General features: G+C 43.8%; 1 protein-coding gene across 5 annotated transcripts in view; it reads right to left on the bottom strand.

The window, feature by feature from the left end:
* Positions 1-9,049: 9,049 nt before the first annotated feature.
* The window catches only part of LOC143766778 (ATP-binding cassette sub-family A member 9-like), a 50,954-nt gene continuing 42,406 nt past the window's right edge, over positions 9,050-17,597 (bottom strand). For 2 of the 5 annotated variants that reach the window (XM_077254732.1, XM_077254733.1), the window contains exons 31-40: positions 16,724-16,815; positions 16,460-16,617; positions 16,294-16,369; positions 15,838-15,932; positions 15,598-15,717; positions 12,668-12,808; positions 12,512-12,591; positions 12,380-12,435; positions 10,874-10,971; positions 9,055-9,805 (exon numbers count right to left, since the gene is read on the bottom strand). In XM_077254732.1, coding sequence (XP_077110847.1) covers positions 10,882-10,971; positions 12,380-12,435; positions 12,512-12,591; positions 12,668-12,808; positions 15,598-15,717; positions 15,838-15,932; positions 16,294-16,369; positions 16,460-16,617; positions 16,724-16,815 — 908 coding nt within the window. In that variant the 3' untranslated portion in view covers positions 9,055-9,805; positions 10,874-10,881. Of the gene's footprint in view, positions 9,920-10,873; positions 10,972-12,379; positions 12,436-12,511; positions 12,592-12,667; positions 12,809-15,597; positions 15,718-15,837; positions 15,933-16,293; positions 16,370-16,459; positions 16,618-16,723; positions 16,816-17,597 lie in introns of all 5 variants that reach the window. The other 3 variants (XM_077254731.1, XM_077254734.1, XM_077254730.1) reach the window with 3 other exon arrangements.

The raw sequence follows: 17,597 nt of genomic DNA, 5'->3' as shown, positions 1-17,597 counted from the left end.
TCATCTCCATAGAGCAGGAGAGCCGGGACATGCGGTGATGTCTCCCATACATCCGGCTATTACATAATGCAGCTGAGGAGCCATGGCGTCTGACATATCTGCCCCTCACAGATCTGGAAATAACTGCCCCTCACAGATCTGGAAATAACTGCCCCTCACAGATCTGGAAATAACTGCCCCACGTACTGTAGGGGACTGCGGCACAGAACATAAACAGGGAAATCCTCCTCATACATCTGGGGGCACCTGAAGCAAATACCCCTCATAGATCAGGTATTGGGGGATATGTGAGATAAATACCCCTCATAGATCAGGTATCTGGGGTATGTGAGGTAAATACCCCTCATAGATCAGGTATCGGGCGATATGTGAGGTAAATACCCCTCATAGATCAGGTATTGGGGGATTTGTGAGGTAAATACCCCTCATAGATCAGGTATCGGGGAATATGTGAGGTAAATACCCCTCATAGATCAGGTATTGGGGGATAGGTGAGGTAAAAACCCCTCATAGATCAGGTATCTGGGGGAAAGTGAGGTAAATACCCCTCATAGATCAGGTATCTGGGGTATGTGAGGTAAATACCCCTCATAGATCAGGTATTGGGGGATTTGTGAGGTAAATACCCCTCATAGATCAGGTATCTGGGGTATGTGAGGTAAATACCCCTCATAGATCAGGTATCTGGGGGTATGTGAGGTAAATACCCCTCATAGATCAGGTATTGGGGGATATGTGAGGTAAATACCCCTCATAGATCAGGTATTGGGGAATATGTGAGGTAAATACCCCTCATAGATCAGGTATTGGGGGATTTGTGAGGTAAATACCCCTCATAGATCAGGTATTGGGGGATATGTGAGGTAAATACCCCTCATAGATCAGGTACTGGGGGATATGTGAGGTAAATACCCCTCATAGATCAGGTATTGGGGAATATGTGAGGTAAATACCCCTCATAGATCAGGTATTGGGGAATATGTGAGGTAAATACCCCTCATAGATCAGGTATTGGGGGATAGGTGAGGTAAATACCCCTCATAGATCAGGTATTGGGGGATAGGTGAGGTAAATACCCCTCATAGATCAGGTATCTGGGGGAAAGTGAGGTAAAAACCCCTCATAGATCAGGTATTGGGGGATAGGTGAGGTAAATACCCCTCATAGATCAGGTATTGGGGGATAGGTGAGGTAAATACCCCTCATAGATCAGGTATCTGGGGTATGTGAGGTAAATACCCCTCATAGATCAGGTATTGGGGGATAGGTGAGGTAAATGCCCCTCATAGATCAGGTATCTGGGGGAAAGTGAGGTAAATACCCCTCATAGATCAGGTATTGGGGAATATGTGAGGTAAATACCCCTCATAGATCAGGTATTGGGGGATAGGTGAGGTAAATACCCCTCATAGATCAGGTATTGGGGAATATGTGAGGTAAATACCCCTCATAGATCAGGTATCGGGCGATATGTGAGGTAAATACCCCTCATAGATCAGGTATCGGGGGATATGTGAGGTAAATACCCCTCATAGATCAGGTATCGGGGGGTATGTGAGGTAAATACCCCTCATAGATCAGGTATCTGGGGTATGTGAGGTAAATACCCCTCATAGATCAGGTATCGGGCGATATGTGAGGTAAATACCCCTCATAGATCAGGTATCGGGCGATATGTGAGGTAAATACCCCTCATAGATCAGGTATCGGGCGATATGTGAGGTAAATACCCCTCATAGATCAGGTATCGGGGGATATGTGAGGTAAATACCCCTCATAGATCAGGTCTTGGGGGATTTGTGAGGTAAATACCCCTCATAGATCAGGTATTGGAGGATTTGTGAGGTAAATACCCCTCATAGATCAGGTATCTGGGGTATGTGAGGTAAATACCCCTCATAGATCAGGTATTGGGGGATTTGTGAGGTAAGTACCCCTCATAGATCAGGTATCTGGGGTATGTGAGGTAAATACCCCTCATAGATCAGGTATCTGGGGTATGTGAGGTAAATACCCCTCATAGATCAGGTCTTGGGGGATTTGTGAGGTAAATACCCCTCATAGATCAGGTCTTGGGGGATTTGTGAGGTAAATACCCCTCATAGATCAGGTATTGGGGGATTTGTGAGGTAAATACCCCTCATAGATCAGGTATCTGGGGTATGTGAGGTAAATACCCCTCATAGATCAGGTATTGGGGGATTTGTGAGGTAAGTACCCCTCATAGATCAGGTATCTGGGGTATGTGAGGTAAATACCCCTCATAGATCAGGTATCTGGGGGTATGTGAGGTAAATACCCCTCATAGATCAGGTATCTGGGGTATGTGAGGTAAATACCCCTCATAGATCAGGTATCTGGGGGTATGTGAGGTAAATACCCCTCATAGATCAGGTATCTGGGGTATGTGAGGTAAATACCCCTCATAGATCAGGTATCGGGCGATATGTGAGGTAAATACCCCTCATAGATCAGGTATTGGGGGATTTGTGAGGTAAATACCCCTCATAGATCAGGTATTGGGGGATATGTGAGGTAAATACCCCTCATAGATCAGGTATTGGGGGATATGTGAGGTAAATACCCCTCATAGATCAGGTATCTGGGGTATGTGAGGTAAATACCCCTCATAGATCAGGTATCGGGCGATATGTGAGGTAAATACCCCTCATAGATCAGGTATCGGGCGATATGTGAGGTAAATACCCCTCATAGATCAGGTATTGGGGGATATGTGAGGTAAATACCCCTCATAGATCAGGTATTGGGGGATATGTGAGGCAAATACCCCTCATAGATCAGGTATTGGGGGATATGTGAGGTAAATACCCCTCATAGATCAGGTATTGGGGGATATGTGAGGTAAATACCCCTCATAGATCAGATACTTCAAAAGAGAGCAAGAAATATCGCCTAGTAATATGGCATGCTTCAAAAACAGCACACATCCAATGTAGAGAAACAGAAGCATTTAGCCACGAATATATAAAAAGGATTTCCTTTATTTAAATATATCCTTCAAACAACATATACATTTTTCATTATTAATAAATTAAAAATGGGGTAAAGCTGCACAGAAAAAACCACCGCCAAATATCACAGAGATGACAAGTAAATGACATAGATGCCGAAAGTTATATTCCTAGGAGTAAATATAAATATTGTTCACCTAGTGTTGCACCTATTCCACAGTATGTCCTATAATATGGATTGCACAAATGCACTAGAAGCCTAGATCTTTATTCACTGCCTACATAACCTTTGTAGTATCAAAGTGATAAATATCAGATTTAGGGTTCAAGTGCCCTAAAGAAGTCTGACTTATAAGAGCATGGGAGTGCAAATATAAAGAGTCAATTACCTGCGAGAAGTGGCGGTGACTCAACCCGGACGCGCGTTTCGCCTGTGGCTTCGTCTGCGGGGAAAGTGTGTAGTGGCTTGGAGCGTGAGATTGCTTTAAATAGTGCCGGGTTTATTATGGGCGGCAGCAGCTGAATGGCGGCGCTTCCGCCGGTTACACCGCGTGACGCCGCCACAGATCAGCGTCATGTGATCGCGGGCCGCTTCCCCTCCTGACGCGTCAAGGAGGGGGGCGTGCCCGGGACCAGCTGAGACGCGTCTCCATGGAAACGCCTAAGCAGAGAACCGGCGCAAGCGCACACTGCATACCGGGAGTTGTTATCCCCTCATTAATGGCCTGAAAAGTTTGTGAGAAAGAAACTATACTGTGTCCTATACTGCGTTTCCCTATTGGCCAGAGACATTATATCAATCATTATAGTGCATGAGTGCAATTGTGCAAGAAATATTGATAATATAAATTAAATCATACGGGCTTTAAAAATATTGCATGCATCCCCGACATGATATTAAGGAAAAGCATAAACAATAAAGTGCATAGAAATTGATAATTATTCTGAACAAAAAATAAATATATAATATATCCTCCATAAAAATACAGAAACCTATAAATGTGAATCCCCAACATGATATTAAGAAAGTGCATAAACAATAAAGTGCATGTAATTAGTGAAAAGACAATTATTCCAAATAAAGAATAATTGTCCAGTATATATTTCAAAAAAATATACAAATCCCTGACATAATATTAAAAAAGTGCATAGGCAAAAAGGTGCATATAATTAATTACGAAAATCATTATTCCAAAAAGAGAACAATAAATATCCAATATATATATATAACATAAAAATACAAAAATTTTATTTTTTTTTTTTTTTTTTCTTTAAAAATATATATATATACAAAACATTATAAAAATACCTACTAATTCATATATAGTGATTTAAAAATTCATTATTCAGCCATATACAGGTTATACAAATTAATTACAGCAAGGTTTATTGTATAATTCGGCCTCACAAAGCGGATTTCAGTATGCAGAATAGTAGAATATACTTGTAGAAGATTGAATAGAGCCGCCATCCGATTGAAGCCTTATTAATTCATTCTGCAATAGAATAAGGTTGCTCCATACTAAAAGAATAAAAACATATTATTAAAACCAGACAGAACACAATTTAAAAGCATATACACAAATATTGCCATATATCTACAAAAAAGGGGCAAAGCTATTCTGCATACTGAAATCCGCTTTGTGAGGCCGAATAGGTAATTGTGAGGTAATTGACTCTTTATATTTGCACTCCCATGCTCTTATAAGTCAGACTTCTTTAGGGCACTTGAACCCTAAATCTGATATTTATCACTTTGATACCACAAAGGTTATGTAGGCAGTGAATAAAGATCTAGGCTTCTAGTGCATTTGTGCAATCCATATTATAGGACATACTGTGGAATAGGTGCAACACTAGGTGAACAATATTTATATTTACTCCTAGGAATATAACTTTCGGCATCTATGTCATTTACTTGTCATCTCTGTGATATTTGGCGGTGGTTTTTTCTGTGCAGCTTTACCCCATTTTTAATTTATTAATAATGAAAAATGTATATGTTGTTTGAAGGATATATTTAAATAAAGGAAATCCTTTTTATATATTCGTGGCTAAATGCTTCTGTTTCTCTACATTGGATGTGCCCTCATAGATCAGGTATCTGGGGTATGTGAGGTAAATACCCCTCATAGATCAGGTATCGGGCGATATGTGAGGTAAATACCCCTCATAGATCAGGTATCGGGCGATATGTGAGGTAAATACCCCTCATAGATCAGGTATTGGGGGATAGGTGAGGTAAATACCCCTCATAGATCAGGTATTGGGGGATATGTGAGGTAAATACCCCTCATAGATCAGGTATTGGGGGATATGTGAGGTAAATACCCCTCATAGATCAGGTATTGGGGGATTTGTGAGGTAAATACCCCTCATAGATCAGGTATCTGGGGGAAAGTGAGGTAAAAACCCCTCATAGATCAGGTCTTGGGGGGTATGTGAGGTAAATACCCCTCATAGATCAGGTATTGGGGGATATGTGAGGTAAATACCCCTCATAGATCAGGTATTGGGGGATATGTGAGGTAAATACCCCTCACAGATCAGGTATTGGGGGATATGTGAGGTAAATACCCCTCATAGATCAGGTATCTGGGGTATGTGAGGTAAATACCCCTCATAGATCAGGTATCGGGCGATATGTGAGGTAAATACCCCTCATAGATCAGGTATTGGGGGATAGGTGAGGTAAATACCCCTCATAGATCAGGTATTGGGGGATATGTGAGGTAAATACCCCTCATAGATCAGGTATTGGGGGATATGTGAGGTAAATACCCCTCATAGATCAGGTATTGGGGGATTTGTGAGGTAAATACCCCTCATAGATCAGGTATCTGGGGGAAAGTGAGGTAAAAACCCCTCATAGATCAGGTCTTGGGGGATAGGTGAGGTAAATACCCCTCATAGATCAGGTATTGGGGGGTATGTGAGGTAAATACCCCTCATAGATCAGGTATTGGGGGATATGTGAGGTAAATACCCCTCATAGATCAGGTATTGGGGGATATGTGAGATAAATACCCCTCATAGATCAGGTATCTGGGGGAAAGTGAGGTAAAAACCCCTCATAGATCAGGTCTTAGGGGATATGTGAGGTAAATACCCCTCATAGATCAGGTATTGGAGGATATGTGAGGTAAATACCCCTCATAGATCAGGTATTGGAGGATATGTGAGGTACATACCCCTCATACATCAGGTGTTGGGGGATATGTGAGGTAAATACCCCTCATAGATCAGGTATCTGGGGTATGTGAGGTAAATACCCCTCATAGATCAGGTATCGGGGGATATGTGAGGTAAATACCCCTCATAGATCAGGTCTTGGGGGATATGTGAGGTAAATACCCCTCATAGATCAGGTATTGGAGGATATGTGAGGTAAATACCCCTCATAGATCAGGTATTGGAGGATATGTGAGGTACATACCCCTCATACATCAGGTGTTGGGGGATATGTGAGGTAAATACCCCTCATAGATTAGGTATCTGGGGTATGTGAGGTAAATACCCCTCATAGATCAGGTATCTGGGGTATGTGAGGTAAACACCCTTCATAGATCAGGTATTGGGGGATTTGTGAGGTAAATACCCCTCATAGATCAGGTATTGGGGGATATGTGAGATAAATACCCCTCATAGATTAGGTATTGGGGGATATGTGAGGTAAATACCCTCATAGATCAGGCATCTGGGGCTATGTGAGGTAAATACCCCTCAGATCAGGTATCAGGAGATAGGTAAGGTAAATTACCCTCATAGATCAGGTATCTGGGGGTATGCAAGGTAAATACCCCTCATAAATCAGGTATGTTAAGTAAATACCCCTCATAGATCAGGTATCCTGGAGTATTTGAGGTAAATACCTCTCAAAAATCAGGTATCTGGGGTTATGTGTAGTAATGGGTGCCATAACTCTAAGAAAAGGGGAGGATTTAGCCTCTAAGTGAGGTCACCACAGGGGGAGTGCCTTAGTTTTAGGCTAGGAAATGAGTGAAGCAGCAGTCTTCAGGGGTCTTTTGTCCGGGGTCTAGCTGGCAGGCGGGTGTGATGCATCTGGATATATGCTCGCTCATCCCCCACAGCACACGGTTAGCCATGAAATGATATGACATAACGAAATGTAAGTGTTTTTCAACTTTAATCCCATTTTATTTGTAATTGTATTGTACATACGATAATTGTCTTTATAATATCTTTTTATACTTCTGTAAACACTGCTTACCTTTTTTGGAGTAAAATATAAAATTACTAGCTTGTCTCTCCTTGCTCTTTAATGAACTGTCACATCCTCTGAAGTGAATTACACTACTAATCTGGGTTGGCTCCGGACCCGTTAATAATTAAGAAATCGGATCTTGTGGCAGGGGATTTGTCCTGTGCTCTTGGGAGGCTTTGTAGCGACTTGCGGCGTTGATAATTATTGTTCCCGCCTGAGAGGAAGTAGTTATATCACCCTCGCTGCAGTGTGCCCATTAGCCAGTACAAAGTAAGGCAGCCTTTCTGGTGACTTATAATCCTAGGTGCAGTTCTGTGTCTGACCTGAGGGTAAGGTGGGCGCCAGAGAGCTGCAAGTTTCAAACCGGGACTGGGAATTGGGATATAGATAAATCTCCTTCAGAAAGAACCAGGGGCAACCAAACAACCCCGGTTCATGACAAATTGGTGTGAGTGGTGGGGATGATAAAGGTATCCTCCCCGTGAGCCGTGATACCCCCACAGATCAGGTGTCTGAGGATATGTGAGGTAAATACCCCTCATAGATCAGGTATCGGGGGATATGTGAGGTAAATGCCCCTCATAGATCAGGTATCTGAGGTGTGCGAGTTAAATACCCCTCATAGTCCTTCCTTGTGCAAAATCAGTAACAACTCCAAAATCAGCATGAGAAAAACAAAACACTTTTATTACATACAAAGAATTAGAGCGGAGGGTGTCTGGGAACTGCTGTGGAACTACAAGTCCCAGCATTGCCACCTGAGGAATGTAGAGCATTACTATAAGGTGATCCAAAGCTCACAAGTGTCTGATATGTTGTGGCTATTAGACGTCCGGTCCAGTTATTTGTTCGTAAAACGGAAAAGTTCTGCATCTTCTATTTTGTTCAGACCATTGCATGCTCGTCACCATCATTGGGCTTGTTGTAGACCATTCCACAAGTACTATGCTCCCCTGGCCTCCTACCTCACCGTGTCGTAATACACCCAACAGCAGGACTGGTGTACCATCGTTCACATTCACAAGCAGGGAGAAAGGAGAAGACCTTACTCTGCACATAACACATAACACTGGCCAACAGTGAAAATGTTTCTGAAATGAAAATAGCTGGTTTGTAATAATTTTAGCATCCTAAAAACGAATATGTTACTTAAAAATCATTATTAGCTCTTGTTGCTGAGATACAGGTCATTTAAGATTATTATGCAGGAAAATAGGGAAATTTTGAATTTTCAACAAATGTGTATTGGTAAACCTGATTACAGACCTGTTGAACCAATGTCAGCCATTTTATAAATTGTGTCTGCATAGTTTGTACTAATTGAAGTCTCTTTCTCTTGTTGCAGTAATTTTGTGGAGAGAATTTACACTTTGAAAATGCCTCGTAAATGTGCAAATATTGTTAACAATTTTTGTTACGTGTGTGGTTATGTGACATTTGCCAACCAAAGAAGACCAATTACTCCACTTGTGAAGACTGCTTACCATCATTACTTTGCTTATACGTGGCACTTAAATACGTGGCACTTATACGTGGCACTTAAATACGTGGCACTTATATACGTGGCATTTTGAGACCTATAATTTTTCCACATTTTGGTCCACAGAGTCATGTGAGGTCTTGTTTTTTGCGGGACGAGTTGACGTTTTTATTGGTAACATTTTCGGACACGTGACCATTTTTTATCACTTTTTATTCCGTTTTTTGTGAGGCAGAATAACCAAAAACCAGCTATTCATGAATTTCTTTATACCGTTCTGCGTTTGGTAAAATTGATAAAGCAGTTTTATTCGTCGGGTCAGTACGATTACAGCGATACCTCATTTATATCATTTTTTAATGTTTTGGCGCTTTTATACGATAAAAACTATTTTATAGAAAAAATAATTATTTTGGCATCGCTTTATTCTGAGGACTATAACTTTTTTATTTTTTTGCTGATGATGCTGTATGGCGGCTTGTTTTTTGCGGGACAAGATGACGTTTTCAGCGGTACCATGGTTATTTATATCCATCTTTTTGATCGCGTGTTATTCCACTTTTTGTTCGGCGGTATGGTAATAAAGCGTTGTTTTTTGCCTCGTTTTTTTTTTTTTTTTCTTACGGTGTTTACTGAAGGGGTTAACTAGTGGGACAGTTTTATAGGTTGGGTCGTTACGGACGCGGCGATACTAAATATGTGTACTGTACTGTGCAATTTATACTCTTGTAATGAATTCTTCTCGCTACCTACAGCACATACTTCCATGGCGTGTATCTAAAAAACGAGAGCTAATTAAACAATTCTGTGGGTATATTTGAGTTTCTCGACCCAAAATTAGTAATATTTGCCTATTTTCATCAAAGAAACATAAAAAAAGTTGTTTTTTGTTGGCCTGTGTAATCAGAAGGCTGGCTCGGCCCTTTCATTATCAAGCGTCGGGCCTCACCTCAGGCACCTCTCACGGCTACTTACATGGCTTATACACAGGCAGTGTTAGGCTGTTTCATGCTATACACTTTGTCTAACGCGTTTCTCATTTACACATTGCAGGACAGGAGAGAAGACGACGGTCTCATCCTCCCGTGATGCCACTCCTGGCCACTTCGTATATGAGGACTGTAACTCCTGGAAAACATATGATCACCGGAGTTAAATACGTATCCTGCACCCAGGTATACAGCATCTGACGTTCCGGATAGCCTGTTAATTCACCATGGCTGTGGAAACCCACCTTGTTTTCTGAAATAAAAGTTTTTAAAACCTTTAATTGATTTAATAAGCCATTCGCAGTTTCACTGTACCTTCCATGTGTACTTACACATGCATGGCTTAATCATATGCTATTGGCAGGATCAATCAGGTTGCTGCAAGCGAAAAAGATCTGAGTGTGAGCAAAATGGTGGAGTGTAGGCTACTAGACCTTCTATTGAGTGTACACTGCCCTCTTCACGATAAGCACTGCTGCCCCTATGTTTTAACTGGTGGGAGCTTTAGCACTTGGGGCCCAACAAAGTTTGCCATTGTTTTCTGGAGTGGAGGTATGTGCTATTGATTTTGATTTTTAGGCCATGCGATGTGGCATGAGATGCTTGACATTGTGGAAGACTAGTAATCAGAAGAGGCATTGGGGATATCGCAGGTTGGAGGCAGTTCGCAGTCCTCTAGTCTGGCATCATCGTGGCCACTGTTTCAGGGTCCTGTTTTTTTCTTTGCATTCTCACAGTAAAAAAAACTAGTAACTTGTTTCTCCAGGTCAGTACAATTATAGCTATACCAAATTTTTATATATGGGTGTATTTTGGGGGCACAAAGATGGAGGTGGCTCCTCAGAAGCCATGGTACCTGATCAGCATTCTGTGCACATGTAGTGGCAGCAGTATCTAAGTGTATAAACAGATTAGAGACAAGTGCCATCTGTATAATGCTGCCACATTATAAGTAGCAGATTCACCCTTCACAGGGAAGGGGTCAGTAGGACAGGCTCTGTACTGGATTATCAGCTATTTTGGATTACAGGAATTTCAGCATGAAGACGTTTTCTTACGTTTCTCGTAATATAAACGGGCAGATCTGACAATGTATGATTTAGTTACTATTCAGTATGAGATCGGTTTTAATTTTATATCAGAAATGTACCTAATAGTCCGGCACTTTATAACATCAGTGACAGATCTACAGAGTGCGGACAATTACCAGGATGTTCAGACGTTCTCTGTTGTCACGTTCCTCCATGTAAGCACAATGTCCTGGGAACACTGCTCGTTCTGTTGTTTGGCCAATTCAAGGAAAACCTGTGGACCCAGACAATTATTTTTATAATGGATTTTTTCAGCCATTCCCTATTGTTTGCCTCCAGAACTCTAGTAACATCCAAAGAGTCATTCTGCTGCTTTCCTATCTACTCTCAGGCTGCTGAGTTGTAATACTTTCCTGCTCTCTCTTGTGGTTCAGTGTCTGAACAGAGCATGTTCTGCTTATAATCAGTGCTGGAGTATGGAGGAAGACCGAGTTGACTAGAGGGAGGAGGATAGAAGGGTCTGGGGTAGGAAGGAAGACATCTGGGGAAGGACAGACAAGTCTCGAGGGAGGAGGACAGAGGGGTCTGGAGGGAGGAGGACAGAGGGGTCTAGAGGGAGGAGAACAGATGGGTGTTGGACAGAGGTCTGGAGGGAGGAGGACAGATGGGTGTGGGAAGGAGGAGAAAGGGGTCTGATGGGGAAGGAGAACAAAGGGTTCTGGGGAGCAGAAGGAGGACAGCGGGGTCTGGGGAAGGATGAGGACAGAGGGGTCTGTTAGGAGGACAGAGGGGTCTGTTAGGAGGACAGATGAGTCTGGAGGGAGAAGGACAGAGGGGTCTAGAGGGAAGAGCACAGATGGGTCTGGGACAAAGGACAGAGATCTGTGGGGGAGGACAGGTGGGTTTGCAACAAAGGAAGACTGAGGTCTGGAGGGAGGCCAAACGAGTCTGAGGTGGAAGAAGAACAGAGGGTTCTGGTGGAGAAGAAGGAGGACAGCCTTGTCTGGGGGATGAGGACAGAGGGCTGTAGGGAGGCGGATAATTGAGGGGTCTGGAGGTGAACAGAGGGGTCTGGAGGGAGGGCAGGCTGTCTGCCAGTGGACCCGAAGCCCAAACTGAAAATAATCTGGCACAAGTACAAGGTTCACACTAATAAAGGGAATCTGTAACTTCCAGAAACGCTATTTACCTACAGAGATTGGGGTAATCTGCACGTAAATGACATATAAACCCTGTGTAGCTTTCAACTGAAACAGCGGCTACAGGGAGAATATGAAGTTTTATTTTTCCTGTAACCGCCTACTCAGAATCACTACCTGGCACTTTGATTGACAGCTCCCTGTGCACACACATGCTGCCGAGCAGGCCGTCATTCATTGTGTACTGGAGTGCTTGCAGCCCCACTCACTGTGTAATGGCTGGTGACCAGAATTGCCCTTCAGTGCCCCAGTAACTCAGAGTGAGCAGTTACGGGGAGAACTAAGCTTCATTTCCCTCTGTAGCCAGTGCTCCAGTGATCTGTTCGGCTACACTGGATTTGCATGCTAGTTACCTGCAGATGCCCCGGACACCTGCATGTTAATAGAGGTCATCAGCAGAAACGTTTGCTTCCTGGCTCGTGTACACACTGGCATATTGTGATACCCGTCCATCACAATACTGAACTGGTGTACAGGCAGTACCTGCTCCAGGGTGGGCTGGGAGAAGCTGTACTCCTCAATGTCATGGACGCGCTTCGCTGCAAACAGGAGAAGAGACAATAATCAGAGACTTGAGAAAGTCTGAGTCCCTATGACTACACTTCCTGCTCTTACCTTCCTCCAGCTGAGAGAAAGCCTGAGATAAGGACTGCACATTGTCCATAGGGATCTTGTAGCACAGCAGCGAGGAGAACCTGTGGAGATGACATACACGTTGTCCTCCGCCATGATGTGATCCAGGAGGATGGCGTATGTAGGTCCCGTCATTACCTGTCCTGTCTGTCCGCCTGCGGGAAGATGCGTCTGATCTCCTGGTGAATCTCCTCCACCCGCTGGGAATCCTTCACCTTCATCTCCAGGAGGTAACCTTTACCAAACTTACTCTTCAGCTGCTGGATGGACCCGATGCATCTGGGGATCAGACAGCAGTGTAAAGAATGGGGGACATCCTCTAGCCGTACTAGGGATTGATTTATGGGACTGAGTTGTATTTATCAGTGCACTATTTTGGGGTACATAACTTTTATAAACGCTTTATGGGGAATATAGGAAAAAAAAGCAATTCTGTCAGTTTTTTATAGCAATTACAGGATGCAATAAAATAATAACGTTTTATATTACGGTGGGGACATAAAAGAAATGTGTCTCTTTTTTTGGCAGGGCTCATTCGGGAGGTATAGATCCATCATGGAGTGCTAATTTATCAACTATTCAGACATCTTATATCTTGAAAGGGTCAGTAAGACCCCAATCTAAAAGTGACCATATACAAGTGCTTCCCACAAAAAGTTAATTTATTTCAGTTCTTCAATACAAAAAGTGAAACTCCTATATTATATAGAGTCATTACAAACAGAGGGATCTATTTCACGTGTTTATTTCTCTTAATGATGATTATGGCTAACAGCCAATGAAAAACCAAAAGTCATTATCTCAGTAAATTAGAATAATTAACAAAACACCTGCAAAGGCTTCCTAAAGGTCCCTTAAGGTACCGTCACACTAAGCGACGCTGCAGCGATAGCGACAGCAATGCCGATCGCTGCAGCGTCGCTGTGTGGTCGCTGGAGAGCTGTCACACAGACCGCTCTCCAGCGACCAGCGATGCCGAGGTCCCCGGGTAACCAGGGTAAACATCGGGTTGCTAAGCGCAGGGCCGCGCTTAGTAACCCGATGTTTACCCTGGTTACCAGCGTAAAAGTTAAAAAAACAAACAGTACATGCTCACCTGCGCGTCCCCCAGCCTCTGCATCCTGACGCTGACTGAGCTCCGGCCTTAACAGCACAGCGGTGACGTCACCGCTGTTGCTTTCACTTTCAGTTTAGGGCCGGCGCTTTAGTGTCAGGAAGCAGAGGCTGGGGGACGCGCAGGTGAGCATGTACTGTTTGTTTTTTTAACTTTTACGCTGGTAACCAGGGTAAACATCGGGTTACTAAGCGCGGCCCTGCGCTTAGTAACCCGATGTTTACCCTGGTTACCAGTGTAAAATATCGCTGGTATCGTCGCTTTTGCTGTCAAACACGGCGATACACGGCGACCTAGCGACCAAATAATGTGCAGACCTTCTAGCAGCGACCAGCAATTTCACAGCGGGATCCAGATCGCTGCTGCGTGTCAAATACAGCGATATCGCCATCCAGGTCGCTGCAACGTCACGGATTGCTGGCGATATCGCCTAGTGTGACGGTACCTTTAGTCTGTTTTAGTAGGCTCCACAATCATGGGGAAGATTGCTTATGTGATAGATGTCCAGAAGGCCGTCATTGACACACTCCACAAGGAGGGGAAGCCACAAAAGGTTATTACTAAAGAAGCCGGCTGTTCACAGAGTTCTGTATGCAAGAATATTAATGAAAAGTGGAGTAGAAGGAAAAAGTGTGGTAGAAAAGGTGCTCATGCAACCGGGATAACCGCAGCCTGGAAAGGATTGTTAAGAAAAGGCCATTCAAGAATGTGGGAGAGATTCTCAAGGAGTGGACTGCTGCTGGAGTCATTGCTTCAAGAGCCACCACACACAGACGTATCCAGGACATGGGCTACAAGTGTCACATTCCTCGTGTCAGCCACTCATGACCAAAAGACAATGTCAGAAGCGTCTTACCTGGGCCAAGGGGAAAAAGAACTGGACTGTTGTCAGTGGCCCAAGGTGTTGTGTTCAAATGAAATAAATTTTGCATTTAATTTGGAAATCGAGGTCCCAGAGTCTGGAGGAAGAGTGGAGAGGCCACAATCCAAGCTGCTGGAGGTCTGGTGTGAAGTTTCCACAATCAGTGATGGTTTGGGGAGCCATGTCATCTGCTGGTGGAGGTCCACTGTGCTTTATCAAGACCAAAGTCAGCACAGCCGTCTACCAGGACATTATAGAGCACTTCATGCTTCCCTCTGCTGACAAGCTTTTTGGAGATGGAAATGTCATTCTCCAGCAGGACTTGGCCCCTGTCCACACTGCCAACAGTACCAATACCTGGTGTAAAAACAACAGTATCACTGGGCTTGATTGGCAGCAAACTCGCCTGACCTTAACCCCATAGAGAATCTATATGGTACTGTAAACAGGAAGATGAGACACCAGACCCAACAATGCAGACGAGCTGAATGCTGCTATCAAAGCAACCTGGGCTTCCATAACCCCTCAGCAGTGACACAGGCTGATTGCCTCCATGCCACACCGCATTGATGCAGGAGTTGATGCACAAGAATACCCGACCAAGTACTGAGTGCATTTACTGAACATACATTTCAGTAGGACAACATTTCGGATTTTAAAATCATTTTTAAAGCTGGTGTTATAAAGTATTCTAATTTACTGAGATAATGACTTTTGGTTTTTCATTGGCTGTAAGCCATAATCATCAACATTAACAGAAATAAACACGTAAAATAGATCACTGTGTGTAGTGACTATATAATATATGAGTTTCACTTTTTGTATTGAAGAACTGAAATAAATTCACTTTTTCATGCTATTCTAATTTAGTGAGAAGCACTTGTATTTCACTGGCTGCCAAATATATAAGCCAAAATCACCATTGAGAACCAAGGATGGGGCATGTTTAATCCAGATATGCCCAATCAAGGGAGAGTCAAGACACTGCCACACTTGGGAAAAATCCCCAGTCTTGCTAAATCAGTGGGCTCAGCTGAGATTTATAAGAGCACCCTGTGACCTACTGTGGACCCCGTTATAAGCCGCGGTCACCTGAGCTTCCCAGACACCATAATGGCGACGCGGTCACACACGGCCTCTGCCTCCTCCATGTAGTGCGTGGTCAGGATGGCGCCTCTCTCTTTGTTCCGGAAAGCTGCTCGGAGGGCTCTCCTGTAATAAATAAGAAGCGTCCACCACACGGAGACCGCGCTGGTTCTGCTTATATTCTTGGGTCGGTAGGTGCTGGACTATTGGACCTAGGGAGGTCTATGGGCCGTCCGGACCACTCACCACAGTCTCTGCTGCCCCTTAGGATCCAGACCGGTGGAAGGTTCATCCAGGAGGGCGATGGTCGGGTTACCCAGCATGCTGATGGCAAAGCAAACCTACCGGGCAATGAACAGGAAGATTTATTTCCATACTCCTCACCGCTGGCTGAGGCATGCATGGTACGGAACACGAGACACTGGAATGATGCACAAGATGTCTTCTCTACAGACTGGTGCAGGGACTTGCTTAATGTTATTGCAGTCCCCATGAGCTGTGCATCTTACATTAGTAGGGGCTTTTAGAGCCCCATTTCCATGATCACAGGGGGTTTCCAAGCAGTTGGGCCCCCCTGATTAAAAAAAGTTATGCTGCTGAGGTGCTAACTTTCAGTGTTGGAATTAACCCGTTAAGAGCCCAAGTATTGGTTTGGTCCCCACTAATCCCATGAGCAAACGTAAGATTTTTGGAGGCACTTACTTTTCTGGACACCCCAACAGACAACTTCTCGACAGGTTTATTAAGATGCTCTTTCAGTTCCAAGGCTTCTGACACCCTAAAAGAAGTGTCACAATATCAGTCTACTTTCAGCGTACGTAATCCGTATGCTGAAAGTTATATCATATGTGCAAAAATAGTCTTTTACCGCTTTATGGATTTCTCCACGTCATCTTTCTTCATGCCGCTCACTGCCGCATAGCTCTCCAGATGTTCGCTCACTGTGAGCTTGGGCCACAGAGGACTGGACTGTGGACAGTACCCCAAGGGTGCAGAGGAGATGTCGGCTGCACTACACAGAACAACCTGCAGGGGGCACACATGTATAGATCATGACAGCCATCACCCACAAACAAAATGCTTACATATCCAAAGTAAGTAGCAGCACGTCTCTCCTGTCCTGGATGCCTACCTCTCCGGCTGTTGGCTCCAGTTCACCAGCCAGCATCATAATACAAGTTGTTTTTCCGGCTCCATTGGGCCCCAATAATCCCAGAATTTCACCTGTACACAGAACAGTCACACAAGAATATAACTAACTATGTCGTGTTTGGAGAGATCCTGATGTGCGTAAACAGTAGAAACTGCCGACAAATGACACAATTTTGGAAACTAGACCCCTCAGCGAAATTATCTAAATGTGTGGTGAGCACATTGAAACCCCAGGTTCTTCACAGACATTTATAACATTGAGTTGTGAAAATAAAAAAAAAATCAAATTTTTCCTACAAAAATGTTTTTTAGGCCTAAATTTTGCATTTTCACAAGGGTAACATGAAAACTTACACTTTACAATTTGTTGTGCAATTTCTCCTGAGTACGCCGATACCCCATATGTGGAGGAAAACTACTGTTTAGGTGCAGAGCAGGAGGGTATGTGCACACGTTGCGGTTTTTGACGCTGCGGATCCGCAGCAGTTTTCCATGCGGTGTACAGTACAATGTTAAACTATGGAAAACAAAAACCGCTGTGCACATGCTGCGGAAAAAAACGTGCGGAAACGCTGCGGTTTTTTTCCGCAGCATGTCAATTCTTTGTGGGGAATCCGCAGAGGTTTGACACCTGCTCCATATTAAAAAACCGCAGGTGTAAAACCGCAGCAGAATCCGCGGTAAAACTGCGGTAAATCCGCTGTAAAACCGCAATAAATCCGCAGGAAAAACGCAGTGTTTTTGCCCTGCGGATTTATCAAAATCAGTGCGGATAAATCCGCACACCAGGACGCAACGTGTGCACATACCCTGAAAGGAAAGAGCGCCAATTGACTTTTTGAAAGCAAAATTTG

Source organism: Ranitomeya variabilis, chromosome 4 (genome assembly GCF_051348905.1).
Source record: "Ranitomeya variabilis isolate aRanVar5 chromosome 4, aRanVar5.hap1, whole genome shotgun sequence".
NCBI classification, from domain to species: Eukaryota; Metazoa; Chordata; class Amphibia; order Anura; family Dendrobatidae; genus Ranitomeya; species Ranitomeya variabilis.
This window is presented reverse-complemented; position numbering and strand designations above follow the sequence as displayed.